The sequence below is a fragment of the Bos indicus genome, chromosome 14, assembly GCF_029378745.1.
Source record: "Bos indicus isolate NIAB-ARS_2022 breed Sahiwal x Tharparkar chromosome 14, NIAB-ARS_B.indTharparkar_mat_pri_1.0, whole genome shotgun sequence".
Lineage (NCBI taxonomy): Eukaryota > Metazoa > Chordata > Mammalia > Artiodactyla > Bovidae > Bos > Bos indicus.
The window spans coordinates 82,021,389-82,036,582 of NC_091773.1; the positions used below are offsets into that span (position 1 = coordinate 82,021,389).

At 46.0% G+C, this 15,194-nt stretch overlaps 1 protein-coding gene across 4 annotated transcripts in view; it reads left to right on the plus strand.

Annotated features, from left to right (window-relative positions):
• Positions 1 to 15,194, plus strand: part of COL14A1 (collagen type XIV alpha 1 chain) — a 234,110-nt gene that overhangs the window by 201,305 nt on the left and 17,611 nt on the right. For all 4 annotated transcript variants that reach the window (XR_011570692.1, XR_011570693.1, XM_070802990.1 and 1 more), the window contains exons 43-45: positions 393 to 428; positions 1,390 to 1,456; positions 3,753 to 3,941. Coding sequence is in view for 2 of the 4 variants with exons in the window: in XM_070802990.1 (XP_070659091.1) it covers positions 393 to 428; positions 1,390 to 1,456; positions 3,753 to 3,941 (292 nt within the window). In the remaining 2 variants the exon portion in view is untranslated. The remainder of the gene's footprint in view (positions 1 to 392; positions 429 to 1,389; positions 1,457 to 3,752; positions 3,942 to 15,194) is intronic.

Below are 15,194 nucleotides of genomic sequence, written 5' to 3' on the forward strand. Positions count from 1 at the left end.
GGAACTCAAACCCGGTTCCGTAAATCCTGGAGGGCTGGGATGGGGAGGGAGGTGGGAGGCGCTTCAGGAGGGAGGGGACACATGTCTACCTTCGCCGCTTCATGTTGATGTATGGCAGAGACCAGCACAATATTATAAAGCAGTTATCCTTCAATTACAAATAAATAAATTTAAATAAATGGATAACCAACAAGGAAACACAACACAACACAGAGACGTTGCTGCTTGGCGGGATGACAGGCTGCTATTTGTTTATTCCTGTGGCTGCGTGTCTACTCTCGCTGCAGAATGATGAGCGCTAAGGAAAACCTCGTCGCACAATCAGAAAAGACGCGCCATCATTATGCTTGGCTGAGTGCAGCATCCTAACTCGACAATTTACTATTTTGCAGGGTGTCCCTGGAGCAAAGGGAGAGAGGGGAGAGAGGGTGAGTATCTCTTGGCTGCGTAGCTTTGTCCGGGAGCCTGGCGAGGGAGGGCGGTTCTCTGTCCGGGTCAGTCATCGCTTCACTACCCGCCCCCACCACCCCAGCTCACCCGACTGTGAGCACCTGACAAGCGGATCCACCCCACGGGCTGGAGGTCAGGCCAGCTGGCTTCTCGTTGCAGCTCTGCTAGTCCAGCTAGGTGATCTGAAGCATTTGTTTAGGGATGAAACAGAGAGGGTCACTCATTTAACTCACAGAGAGGGTTTAATGAAGACATTATACAGAGGATGGGAAAGGTTTCAGAGAAGTAAACGCTCTGCTCAAAACGCCAAGCGGTAGATCGCGGCTTGCGTGTTTCCGATATCTGCACCCAGGAAAACAATGACGTGCGGGGTCAGAGCACTGGCTGTGAGACCTAAAACAGGTTATTTCAGGGGCCTTTTCTCTCCTTTGAGAAACTGTGCCGCTGCTCAGATAATCGTGCAGTCTCTTCTGATAGACGCAGTGGTGACCTTGGGCTCACCCGATGACCTCGGTGAAAACTTGGTTTGTAAGTTTTTAACTCTATAAATGGATTTAGCATCTTTCCTCTGGTTGCTATTAGTATTCAATAAGCCACCGCTTGAGAAAGTGCCATATTTTATAAGCTCTAAAGAGTGATAAAGAAGGCATTAAATAATATATAGTTAATGGGTTTGTTTCAAACACTTAAATTTTTTAAGAATCTGGGACCGGAAGTGCGTACTTGAGCGTCTTCGTCTAACGCGGGCTCTCAGGAGCCTCGCACGGCGCGTGTGGGGTGCTCCCACCTTCCCCGTGTGCGCGGTGGGCCATCCTGCCTGTTGCTCGGCAGCGAAGGGCCCGGTTGCAACAGTGGGTCAAGTCCCAGCTCCCTCCTGGAGGTCCTGCCACGGGCTGGGCCGTGGTCGGTAGTCAGGGGTCTGCTTTTTCTCTCCTCCAGGGCGACCTTCAGTCTCAAGCCATGGTGAGAGCGGTGGCACGCCAGGTGTGCGAGCAGCTCATCCAGAGTAAGTGCGCTGTAGTCACCAATGTTCGCTGTTTCTCGGCCAAATGGAAATTCGCCTTTTGCACAAGTATAAACTCAGCGTTGTCTTGGTGCATACCCACTAGCTTTACAACTGGCCATCACTGACCCACCTGAGGTCACTGCCTCTTTAGATGTAATCTCATTACGGATTACCCTGGCCTTCTACAGCGATGATGCAGACGCAGATCCCTCTCTGCTGTTTGTCTGGAAGCTCCTGTTCGCTTGTATAGGTTTAACTTGACTTCCCAGATCAAATCTTCTATTCCTTCTTCATCTCTCCAAATAAATGAATCTTTTTCATCAAGTGCTAAGGACTTGAAAGCTGCCAAACTGAGGCAGCAGACCTGCCTCCCAATCTCCAGACTTAAATCAATCTCTCTTTCTTATCCTTTTCTTTGGTTAGCCCAAGGCCCTTCTCTGTAAGACTTATGCCATAAAAGACAAACACAGAAGCACACGCACACGCGGGTACAGGCCTCACGTGGCATTTGACGGGATCCTCGGGTCCACGCCGAAAACTGCACCGGAGCACACGTTACGTCACGCCTGTCCCATTTCCTCACCTTAAACCTGAACTTTCCCTCTATTTTAAATGCTCCCTCTATTTTAACTTTAGTGCGTTTTATGTTATATAGTACACTAGTGTGTGTGAGATATTTACAAGTAAAACTACTTAAATTTAATACCAAAATAAGAATCTCTGAAACCACAATTAATTACAGAAGGGAAACTGAACATTAAGTAGAATGCGTCTGCAGCTAACCTGTGTCTTGGATTATTTGTAGGTTTCTCATTGCAAGTATACAGTGTAAATGGGTACTGAATTGTTTTAAGGAAACCTAAGGGTTAAATCCTAATATGACTCATTGACCATAACATAAGGACTATATCACAATAGTTACTGTCTTATTCCACTTTGGAATAGAAATGTTATGCAGATATGTGATTGTTTGAAACGTGGCCTAACAATTGAGATTTCAAAATCCAGTTTTTCCCCTCAGGAATTGTCAGATTCCTGTGAATAATTTCTCGGAAACCAGCGGGGTTATACCAGAGCTGAAACAGGCCTGTAAAATGGGGAGGGCCTGCCTGTCAACGTCCTTGTCGGAGAAGAATACGGCAGAGACTGCATGTGGCCCCATGAGCACAGCTCAGCCTCCCCAGAGCCGTGTCTCTGTCATCCGAGCTTTATCTTTCCTCCCTTCAGCTCTGCCTCAGAGCTTGGTTACCACGTGGCTTATAATTCCTCACTTGCTCGGTTGTCTGGTTTTTCGTCCAGAGCTAATCAGAAGAATTATGCTAGGAAAGGTTGAACTGTGTGAGGCTCCAGTGATCACCTCTGGAGAAGTAGTGGAGGACGGCCCCTTTATCAGAGCAGGAAGCTGAAACAGCAGAGGCGGACACGTCTGCTCCTACGCTGACTTTCACGAATGTGCCTCCTGGCGGGCCCGCGTCAGCAGCCACCCAGTCCTAATGACAGTCCTGCTCCTAGGCTTAAGAAGGCATTGACTGTATCTTAGAAATCATCCCTCTAGAAATTGTTGCCATTCCTTATTAGGGTTGGATATTTAAAAAGGAATAAATAATAGTCATTTGGAAAATTCACTTCTGTAGGGAAATGTTGTCTACTGATGATTCTGGGAAAATGGGGAATTATGATATCAAATATTTTCTCAGTTTTTACTTGTAATTATTAACATCCATTCTTACAGGCTCAACTGAGTTAAGGGATAATGAGAGAAAGCCAAATTTAAAAAAATAATAAAGCTAGTGAGAGTTTCTGCAGCTGGGACTCAAGTAAAGGTTTCTGCAAAAAGGCTTGGCAATGAAGAGATGAGTTGAAACACAGCACTTGTCTGGGGATTTGTGAGCAAGAGGGTGGGGCAGGCTTTGTGGGTTAGGAAAGAAGACAAATCATTTGGGTGGAAATTGCTGGAGAAAAGGGGCTGCTGGGTGAGGGTTTAGGGGTCAGATAAATGTTGGGGGTAAAGGTAAAATTTATGACTTCTGCTCAGTGATACTTACTGAGATGCTGACGTGAGCTGTGGAATTCCAAATGCATGAGATGGAATTTGAACACAGTCCAGCTGCTAATATCATCCAAAGGGAAATGCAGGATCTTTTCATTTGGAAATAAACTTATTTCAGAGGGATGTGCCTCATGCCTTGGTGGGTGTCTAACAGAATTGTTCGGAGCCTTGACAAATAGTACATCCAGTTCTTCCATTGCATGTATGACCGTTCATCGGATGCTGTCTTTGTCCTTCCCGTCTCAGGTCACATGTCCAGGTACACGGCCATCCTTAACCAGATTCCCAGCCACTCGTCATCAGTGCGGACCATCCAGGGGCCTCCTGGAGAGCCTGGGAGGCCGGGCTCCCCGGGAACCCCTGGTGAGCAAGGACCCCCAGGTGCCCCGGGCTTCCCAGGAAATGCAGGTGTGCCCGGCTCACCAGGAGAGCGAGGTAAGAGGGCCGTGCCTCTTGCTGGGTGCGCTGACACGGGGGTAGCAGGGGAGCTCATGCAGGGACAGCATTCCGAAGAATGGACTAAATTAATTCTGCCCCATCTATTCTCCAGCTTCTTGTTTGTTTATCCCCAATATTGAGAAAGTTGAGTAAGCTACAACGTGTTTATTAATAAAGCTTGCATGCAGGAGGACCAGAACTCCCAATTAACCTCTAAGAAGCTTTTGAGCTAATGAGAGAAAGGTTTCCTCTCTGGATGGATGAATTAAAAAAACTATGCCCCAGCCAGGTAGAATTAGAAAATGCTTCATCTGGACAGATGTAGCGTCACACATATGTGTCAACTGAAACAATGAAAGAAGCACAACCTCACAGGGAGAGCTGTTTATCTGGCAGATCTGCTGAGGACTTAAGCCCCGGGCACAGCCCCTCAGGTTCATCTAGGGACGGCTCCAAACAGGGGAGGGAGGAGCCAGTTATACACACCAGGTTTGTTTTGGCAACGAAAGCCGGGTAGTGGGAGCATCAAAAGATGACTGTTAATTAAAGAAAAACAGGCATCTCAAACGAATGAATTTAGCACTTTTCTATGAATGTGAAGATGCAAGAGTCTGAGCTCACTGAAACCACTGCTTTGATGTGAACCTTGTCTCTCTTTGGCTCGTATTCTATCCTATCCCATCCCGCATTGCCCCAGCGTGCACTGTTGCGGCGGCTGTGGTAGCTGCTGGCCTGATGAGCGCAGCAGTGTTTGTTGATGTTGCCGGCGGCATTCTCTGTCCTCCTGTGTCATGGCAAGTAGAGAGCCCGCTTTCCAGGGCTGGTGCTTTTTTTGTGCAGTGCCCATACTAGGCAACAGTCAATAGCAGCCTCGAGGTAAGACGTGAGTCATATCAACTCAATGATTCAGATGTGCCTACAGAGACCATGCTGATTCTAAGCTTCAAATGAAATAGACATTTAATCTGTTTGTGGCTCATCTTCCTATAACATGAGGCGGTATTTTATTAATAGTTCTGTGGGTCAATGTTTAATTTTTTCTACTTAAGTTTCTTTCTAATAGAGATCCTCCTTAGCCTTTTCTTCCACCCTTTCCAGGTCTCAGCAGTATTGTGCAATATAGTAATGGACTCTTTTGATCGAATTTCACCCAGTTCTGTAATTGACCAAGATCTCTCACTCCAGAAGCAGATCAGATCAAAGAGATGTGGGAGAATGGGGTTCCCGATTAACCAAAAAGCGGCGATAGGAAGAGTTTCACACTTCCTAGGACACGGTTTTATAGAATGCAGATCCGGAGAAAAGCTGCCTAGTGAGACCTGCTGTATGAGTCATGTTGCTTTAATGAGATGGGGCGGATATACTCCTTTGCTCAAATGTGGGATGCAAGATGCAGATCACAGAGATAACATCTCATGTTGACTCTGGATCCATGCCGACAGGCCAGGTGCGTTTCTGCCTCCGCACTTTTGGACACTTCGTTCTTCCCACTTCTGGAAATGACCTTCCTTTTCCCTGTCTTATGTGTTTCTTACTCTTAGTTCGAGATTCAGCTTAACCCCTGTCACATGCATGAAGTTTCTGTTGATGGTTCTAGACCTACAGATATCGCCGCCCCCTGAATGCCATGCCCGTTTCAGCTGTCGTCACATGTTAGTGAACAGCGTGATTGCAGAAAGCAGGGGTCAGGTCTGAACTGCTCTGCAATAACAGGTCCTGGCTAGATCATCGTTGCTGTGATCGCAACCCAGTTCTGCTTTTCCTTTCCGAAAAGTTTCCCCGTGCCAGGGCACTAAATCAGTAGATGCAGAGAAGGACATAATTTCCTCACGGAATGCCAGCGATCTGGCAGCCGGGACGGTGGCCGTCTCTGTCAGCAGGATGCCCTCCAGGGTGTGGGTGATGGACCGGCTGTGACTCAGGGAGCACAGGGCCGGCACTGAGTCACTCGGCAAGGCACAGGTTGTCTTTCTTCTGTTTGGAAGTCCTGTCCTCGTTCTTGCCAGACTGTCTTTCCTGCTCTGCAAGAACCTGAGTGCTGGAAAGAGAGGAAACCTCGGCCGGGGTCCTCAAATAGCAGCCCAGACAACCCTTGAAATGTGAGTTTCTGCAATGGAATTTTCTGACACGTACGCGTATGTTCCTAAAGAGTGTGGTAAACACAGAGTCCTGAGTTTCACAAGCACACGTGGGTGCGGGTGGGCAGTCAGACAGCGAGCGGTGCTCTTTGAGACGAGGGAGGCGGCTCATCCTTTTATTTACTTCTCTGTTGCTTCTGGCTGAGCTGGGTCTTCGCTCCCACGGGGCCCGCTCTCTGGTTGGGGTGCGTGGGCTTCTCCTTGCGGCTCTCTTATCGTGGAGCGTGGGCTCCAGACTCACGGACTTCGGTTGTTGTGGCTCACGGCTCTAGAGCGCAGACTCTTCAGTTTGGGTCACTTCTCCGTGGCATGTGGGATCTTCCCTGATCAGGGACTGAGAGGCACGTTCTTCACCACTGGACCTCCAGGGAAGCCCGGGAAGCTGATGTTGGTTGATCACCAGCTGGGGGTGTGTGCTTTGGGGTGTAAGATTGGGGTTTATAGGCCAACATCCAGAGAACTCTTCATTCCCAGCAAAGTATTTCAATCCCATTGCAACTGGGATTTGTGGTTGCAAGGAGAACAATAATTTAAAAAAGGAATTTATTGAAGTTTTGTTGACTTAGCATATTTTGTTAGTTTCAGGTGTACTGCAAAGTGATTCATATTTTGATCTTAGCCTTGTGGTCCAAGTACTCGGGAAAGATTGGTACAGAAAAATGTCTGCCTTTCCACTAAATCAAAACAGTCACACTTCAAAACCAAAGCAATTTCAGCAATCTTTTCACCTTTGCGTTTTATATAAAAAAGAAGCATAAGAAGATATTGAGGTCCCAAGAGGCTGGAAGTCAGCCAGTGTTAGGGAAATGAAAAACAGGGATCATGTTTGAGATTTTTTTCTGTGTAAAATATGATTATCTCTATACACTAGAGTACTATTTTAAAGGACACTATATTATAAAGGGTAAAAATAAGTGTCATTTGTAGGCAGTTTACTTAGGCAAGTAATAAGCTACAAAAGGAAGACTAAAAGAAATGTGGATGTTGAAACTGGCACAGCATTGCATGGAACCTCTTTCTGCTGAGTCTTCATTAAAAAAAAAACACGACTCTTGTACATGCTGCTGCTGCTAAGTCGCTTCAGTCGTGTCCAACTCTGTGTGACCCTATGGACACCTACTATATTCAAAATGGATAAGCAGCAAGGACCTGTTGTAGAGCACATAGAACTCTACTTAATGTTGTGTTGCAGTCTGGATGGAAGAGGGTTGGGGAGAATGGATACATGTATATCCATGGCTGAGTCCCTTCTCTGTTCACCTAAATCTTCCACGACACTGTTAATTGGCTATACCCTAATACAAAATAAAAAGTTTAAAGTTTGAAAAAAAAATCATGACTCCATTGACTTTGGTTAGCTTTTCATCAGCAGTGCTCCATTCGATTTCTCTACTCTAATTTTTTGAAAAGTTTTCAAACTTTAAAGAATAATGCGCAAGAAGAAGTGCATTTTACGTCATGACACGGTGTGCATGTGCACATGCGGCGTTCAGACTTCCATGACTGAGGCAAGCAGAAACACAACTTGCCCTTACTATTGTTTCCCGCTTTTTGTTTGTTAAAAGGCTGAAGGGCATCGTGGAGAACTCTCTTCAACACTCTAATAACCTATATGGGAAACGAATCTGAAAAAGAACGATACGTGTATACGTGTAACTAAGTCACTTTGCTGTGCACCTGAACCTCACACAGCATTGCAAGTCAGCGATGGGGCTTCCCTGGTGGCTCAGACGGTAAAGCGTCTGTCTGCAGTGCAGGAGACCCAGGTTCGATCCCTGGGTTGGGAAGATCCCCTGGAGAAGGAAATGGCAGCCCACTCCAGTAATCTTGCCTGGAAAATCCCATGGACCGCAGAGCCTGGTAGGCTACAGTCCATGGGGTCACAAAGAGTTGGACACGACTGAGCGACTTCACTTTCACGCAAGTCAACTATACTCCAATATAAATTTTTTTAAAAGGTTAAAGGGTACCTTTGGATTTTATGAGCTCAGCTTGAAACATATTGTGCTGGTTCAAGATCTTTGATTAACTCTCTTTTTATAATTGATGTATTATAGACACAGAATATGGAGAAGGCAATGGCAACCCACTCCAGTACTCTTGCCTGAAAAATCCCATGGGCGGAGGAGCCTGGTGGGCTGCAACCCATGGGGTTGCAAAGAGTCGGACACGACTGAGCAACTTCACTTTCACTTTTCACTTTCATGCATTGGAGAAGGAAGTGGCAACCCACTCCAGTGTTCTTGCCTGGAGAATCCCAGGGAGGGGGGAGCCTGGTGGGCTGCCGCCTATGGGGTCGCACAGAGTCGGACACGACTGAAGTGACTTAGCAGCAGCAGCAGCAGTAGACAAAGAATATGCATTTTTAGAGAACAGAAATTACAAAATATTCCTTCTATATTAGCTAGATGAAGTGATGACCATTCATGACTTTGCTTATTACCTAATAGAAGACTGTACTTTCACTCCATCTAATTGTCTTCCTCGATCTTGTTAACTCTTTATCTCCTTTACCTTAAACAAAGTATTGTTGCTATTCAGTCACTCAGTTATGTCCAACTCTTTGCAACCCTATGGACTGCAGCACGCCAGGCCTCCCTGTCCATCACCAACTCCTGGAGTTCACCCAAACCCATGTCCATCGAGTTGGTGATGCCATCCAACCATCTCATCCTCTGTCGTCCCCTTCTCCTCCCGCCTTCAATCTTTCTCAGCATCAGGGTCTTTTCAAATGAGTCAGTTCTTTGCATCAGGTGGACAAAGTATTGGAGCTTCAACTTCAGGATCAGTTGTTCCAATGAGTATTCAGGACTGATTTCCTTTAGGATGGATTGGTTGGATCTCCTTGCAGTCCAAGGGACTCTCAAGAGTCTTCAACACCACAGTTCAAAGGCATCAATTCTTTGGCTCTCAGCCTTCTTTATGGTCTAACTCTCCCATCCATACATGACTACTGGAAAAACCACAGCTTTGACTAGACAGAACTTTGTCGGCAAGGAAATGTCTCTGCCTTTTTAATATGCTATCTAGGTTTGTCATAGTTTTTCTTCCAAGGAGCAAGCGTCTTTTAATTTCTTGGCTGCGGTCACCTTCTGCTGTGATTTTGGAGCCCAAGAAAATAAAGTCTGTCACTGTTTCCATTGTTTTCCCATCTATTTGCCATGAAGTGATGGGACCAGACGCCAAGAATTGGGTTGGCCAAAACGTTGGTTCGTGTGTTTCCTGTAAGCTGGCTCTAGGGCCACTTTTGTTGTCATTTTAGTCACTCAGTCGTGTCCGACTCTTTGCGACCCCATGGGATGCAGCCTGCCAGCCTCCTCTGTCCATGGGATTTTCCAGGCAAGAATACTGAAGGGCTGCCATCTCCTTCTCCAGGGGATCTTCCCAACCAGGGACTGAACCTGTCTCCTGCATTGGCAGGTGGGTTTTTACCACTGAGCCGCCAGGGAAGCCCCTAACTTCATTAGAAACAATTAGATTGTATTGTGATAGCTGTCATATCAGTGTGCATTTAAAAAGTTATCAAAATTGGTGAATTTTTGTGTAGCCATTTTAATATTGAACATGGAAGAAAAAGGCTACATTTTTGGCATATTCAGTTCAGTTCAGTTCAGTTTCTCGGTTGTGTCCGACTCTTTGCGACCCCATGGACAGCAGCACGCCAGGCCTCCCTGTCTATCACCAACTCCCGGAGCCCACCCAAACCCATGTCCATTGACTCGGTGATGACATCCAACCATCTCATCTGCTGTCGTCCCCTCTCCTCCTGCCCTCAATCTTTCCCAGCATCAGGGTCTTTTCAAATCACTCACTTCTTTGCATCAGGTGGCCAAAGTACTGGAGTTTCAGCTTCAGCATCAGTCCTTCCAATGAACACCCAGGACTGATCTCCTTTAGAATGGACTGGTTGGATCTCCTTGCAGTCCAAGGGACTCTCAAGAGTCTTCTCCAACACCACAGTTCAAAAGCATCAATTCTTCAGCGCTCAGCTTTCTTTATAGTCCAACCCTCACATCCATATGTGACCAGTGGAAAAACCATAGCCTTGACTAGATGGACTTTTGTTGACAAAGTAATGTCTTTGCTTTTGAATGTGCTATCTAGGTTGGTCATAACTTTCCTTCCAAGGAGTAAGCATCTTTAAATTTCATGGCTGCAGTCACCATCTGCAGTGATTTGGGAGCCCAAAAAAACAAAGTCTGACACTGTTTCCCCATCTATTTCCCATGAAGTGATGGGACTGGATGCCATGATCTTCGTTTTCTGAATGTTGAGCTTTAAGCCAACTGTTTCACTCTCCACTTTCACCTTCATCAAGAGGCTTTTTAGTTCCTCTTCACTTTCTGCCATAAGGGTGGTGTCATCTGCATATCTGAGATTATTGATATTTCTCTTGGCAATCTTGATTCCAGCTTGTGCTTCATCCAGCCCAATGTTTCTCGTGATGTACTCAGTATAAGTTAAATTTGGCATATTATGCTTTATTATTTCAAGAAAGGTAAAAATGCAACTGAAATACAAAATGAGATTTATGCAGCATATGGAGAAGGTGCTGTGACTGACTGAGCTGCTGAAAGGGGCTGACGGAGTTTCAGGCTGAAGATGTGTCTCTGGGTCGGCTTCAGGGGGGGTCGACCAGTTGAACTGACAATGATCAAATCAAGACATTCACTGAGAACAATCAGCTTTATCCTGGGGCTGCCCAGGTGGTTCAGTGGTAAAAACCTGCCTGCCAGGGCAGGAACACAACAGACGCGGTTCAGTCCCTGGGTCAGGAAGATCCCCTGGAGAAGGACACGGCAACCCACTCCAGTGTTGCTTCCTGGAGAATCCCATGGACAGAGGAGCCTGGCAGGCTACAGTCCATGAGGTTGAAAAGAGTCAGACACAACACAGCACAGATAAAATATTATATCACTAGAGAGATAGCCGACAAAATCAAAATATCCAAATCAAGCGTTGAAAATCATTTGCATCAGCTTGGTTATGTTAATCACTTTGACGGTTGGGTTCCACATAAGTAAGAAAAAAGCCTTCTTGAACCTATTTCTGTATGTGATTATCTACTGAGACATAGTGAAAATGTTACATTTGTAAAACAAATCATGACGGGTGATAAAAAATGAATACTGTACAATAATGTGAGACAGAAGAAATTGTGGGGCAAGTGAAACTAACCAGCACCAACCACACCAAAGGCTGGTTTTCATCCAAAAAAGTTGCTGTTTTGTATATGGTGGGATTGGAAAGGAGTCTACCACGAGCTCCTTCTGAAAAAGCAGAGGATTAATTCCAACAGGCACTGTTCGCAATTAGACCAACTGAAAGCAGCACTCAACGAAAGCCCCCAGAGTCGGTCAGGAATGCCCGTCAGGACAGCACAGTACTTCACGCCTCTTGGACGACCAGGCCGAAACTCTCATAGCTTGGCTGGGAGTTCTGACTCCTCCGCTGTGCTCACCAGACGTTGCACTTTTGGATTTCCACTTATTTCAGTCTTTACAAATTCTGTTAATGGAAAACTTTCAATTCCCTGGAAGACTCTAAAAGGCACCTGGAGCAATTCTTTGCTCAAAAAGATAAAAAACAGTTTTGGGAAGATGGAATTATGAAGTTGCCTGAAACATGGCAGAAGGTAGTGGAACAAAATGGTGAATACATTCAATAAAGTTCCTGGTGAAGAGAAAAATATGTCTTTTATTTCTATTGGTACTTGAACACCAAAGGAACTTTTTGGACAACCCACTAATGTTCATAAGATTGTGTGGAACAGTCTCTAGCTGTCTTCTTGCATGGACTCTAACAGACAGAGGGTCTGCGGGGGTTAAGGATTCACAGGGACCTGCAGCTCATGTTGTGCACCCAAAGCTTAAGCTGCAGGAGTGGTTGTTGTTCAGTCACTCAGCCGCGTCCCCTGTACGACCCCATGGACTGCAGCCTGCCAGGCTCTTGTGTCCATGGGATTTCCCAGGCAAGAATACTGGAGTGGGTTGCCATTTCCTTCTCCAGGGGATCTTCCTGACCCAGGGATCGAACCCACATCTCTTGCATTGGCAGGCAGATTCTGTAGCGCTGAGCCACCAGGGAAATCCAAAACACTCCCACTGAGACTTGCCTAGCTGCTGCCTCCAGAGTTGGAGGGGCTGCGTTTGCATCGCAGAAGCAACCGTGAGGCAGCCGCGCTGCTCGCCTGCTTTCTCGCCTCGCTCACACTGTGTTGTTACCTTATGTCAAAGAAAAGCGCTTCCTCCACTTCCCCATTAAACCGTGCACCATCTCCAGGTAAAGGGCTCTGTATCCTGGCTTCCAGAATTCAGCAAGTGGAGCGGATCAGCTCTGAGTTTCCTCTGTTGGTTCCTGAACTGTGGCAGTTGAGTCCTGGCTATTCTGACTACCTCACTCTCCAATCACAGCCTTGTGTGATCCTAACTAGATCCTCCTGACCAATGTCTAATTCCGATCTCTGGATGTCATGCCCAGGTGACCGTTGTGTTTACTTCCTTATTCCATGTGCTCAGGTGTTCACTATCTGCACTAGGATCTTGAACCATCTAGAAACCCAGACAACAATTAAATTCAGTGGTCTAGAGTCCACAAAGTTTAGCTTCTTTCTTTCCCTGAAAAGGACGGGGGGATTTCCTGAATTCTGTCTCATGCAGTTACTTCAGTTTCCATGGCTCTCCAAAACGTATCAGAGTAGAGGAATCTTCCAGCTAAAGATTTTCATTTTTAGATTGTGTATCCATAACAGCTGGAATTCATAGCTGGTTTACTTTGTATGATAAATCAACAAATATTTATGAAATGCAAGGTTTACGTAAGACTCTTGGCGGGGCAGGGTGTGAGATAATATGATTATTTATGGCTTTTGCTTGTTAGGCATCAAGTGCGTCTGCCGATATTGTGCTGTGTCCCGTATACACAGGCTCCTTTGGATAAAACAAGCTATAAACTTTGATAAGAAGCAATGCTACGCTTCTTCCTGTGTGGCAGCCTGGATGGGCGGGCAGTCTGGGGGGAATGGATACATGTGTAAAAAGAGAAGGAAGAAGCAGTGCTGCCATCGATTCATCAGTTCAGTCAGTTCAGTTGCTCAGTCATGTCCGACTCTTTGTGACCCCATGAATCGCAGCACACCAGCCCTCCCTGTCCATCACCAACTCCCAGGGTTCACTCAGACTCACGTCCAACTCCCAGGGTTCACTCAGACTCACGTCCATCGAGTCAGTGATGCCATCCAGCCATCTCATCCTCTGCCGTCCCCTTCTCCTCCTGCCCCCAATCCCTCCCAGCATCAGAGTCATTTCCAGTGAGTCAACTCTTCACTTGAGGTGGCCAAAGGACTGGATTTTCAGCATCAGTCCTTCCAATGAACACCCAGGGCTGATCTCCTTCAGAATGGACTGGTTGGACCTCCTTGCAGTCCAAGGGACTCTCAAGAGTCTTTGGCAAGTACTTAATAAACTGTCAGTTGCTTAGTACGATATTAATGCTCATAAAGATTTTATGAAATCAGTACTGGCCTGTTTTCGGTGAGGAAACTGAGGCTCAATGAGATGGTCAGTTGTCACAAAAGCCACCTGCTGGACAGCAGGGGACCAGAATTCAGAACCAACTGCCTGAGCCTGTGCCCCCTGCCCTGTCGTCGCTGTGAATTCACTGTGTAGTGGGGTTTTCCCAGCGGAGGCCAGAGCTGTGCAGGGTTTGGTGCACCCGGTTTCATTATTGCCCCTAATGTCCGTAACTCACAGCACGTCAGCTGCCAGGTGACCGGGTGTTTCAGCGGACTGTGGCTGTACGATTCGCAAGCATCTTACGCGTGTTGTTCTGCTATGTCTGGGTGGTCTTGGGGCCTCCTCGACCTGGTAGACGACCAGCTTTGAAAGGTGAACTGCTTTAGGTGCATATGAACGTGGTAAAGACTTTTTTATGGTTATATATTTTGGCACTTGACATGTCTTCTAGATTTTAGCATAGGCTCAGTAGGGGAGTAACCTATAGGGAAATCGGTCACAGATCTGGTGATCTGAGATGCATGGATGGAGGTAGACCTCTATTGCAGTATCTCACCCTGGGGACAAATAGGAGAAACCTGGCTCAAAGTAATTTGATCTTGTTCTGCTTCCAATATTTTAGAATAGAACTGTTTTCACCTCACTGTGTGTGACGCCTCTGTAGCTGGAAACAGAATAAGGTGATGGAAGTAATGTCTCAATCCCATATAGGTTAGGGTCTGAACTTTGCCACATGCTAGCTGTGTAATCTTGGGTGCTTAATCTTACAGTTTAGCCTTTCTGATTATTCATTCATCCAACCAGCACTTACTGAGCACCAACTGCATGTCAGCTTTTTCTATTCAAGTGCCTTGCGTGGAGACAGACATTAAACAAAAAATACATGAATAGCTCAGTTTCACTTGTTATATATTATGAAAAAGTATAGGCTGCTCTATTAGCATGGAAGAGGGGACTCTGACTTAGTCTATTGAATCAGTGATGTTTTAGCCAAGATGTGAAAATGTAGGGTTGGCCATAACAATACGAAAAGAGTCAGAAGACAGTATTCCAGGCAGAGATAGCAATAGCATGTCCATCGGTCCTGAGGTGAAAAAGGGTTTGAAACTGGTAAAGCCCTGATTCTTAAGCCTAGCAAACATAATGTCTCCTAATTTATAACAAATAATTTGTAGCATTTCTGTTACTGTTCTAAACTGAAAGTTATAGATAACAAATATAACCTACCTTCACACATAATTAAAAAAATAAACCCGAGTGCCCTAGTGGGTACTATAAAGAAGTAAAAGGAGAGTGAATGATTGTCAGGAGATTTATCCCTACATGCAAATTTCCAGCATAACTACACTGGCAACATAATGAAGAGTCAAAATGTGCTTGTATTTAAGAATTATTAACGTGCGACAGCTCCAAGTTCAAGATGATGTAGTTGAGCTCTACCCATGACTGGGCCTCTGCATTTGTCTCTGCTGTGCTCACAGTGAGGGTCTGCTAGGATCGCGAACACATCCCTGGCATTATGCAAATAACGTAAATCACCTTCGCCTACTTTTTCAGGCACCTTTTGATTTTTCGTCATGTCTTTTTTCCCACTTCTT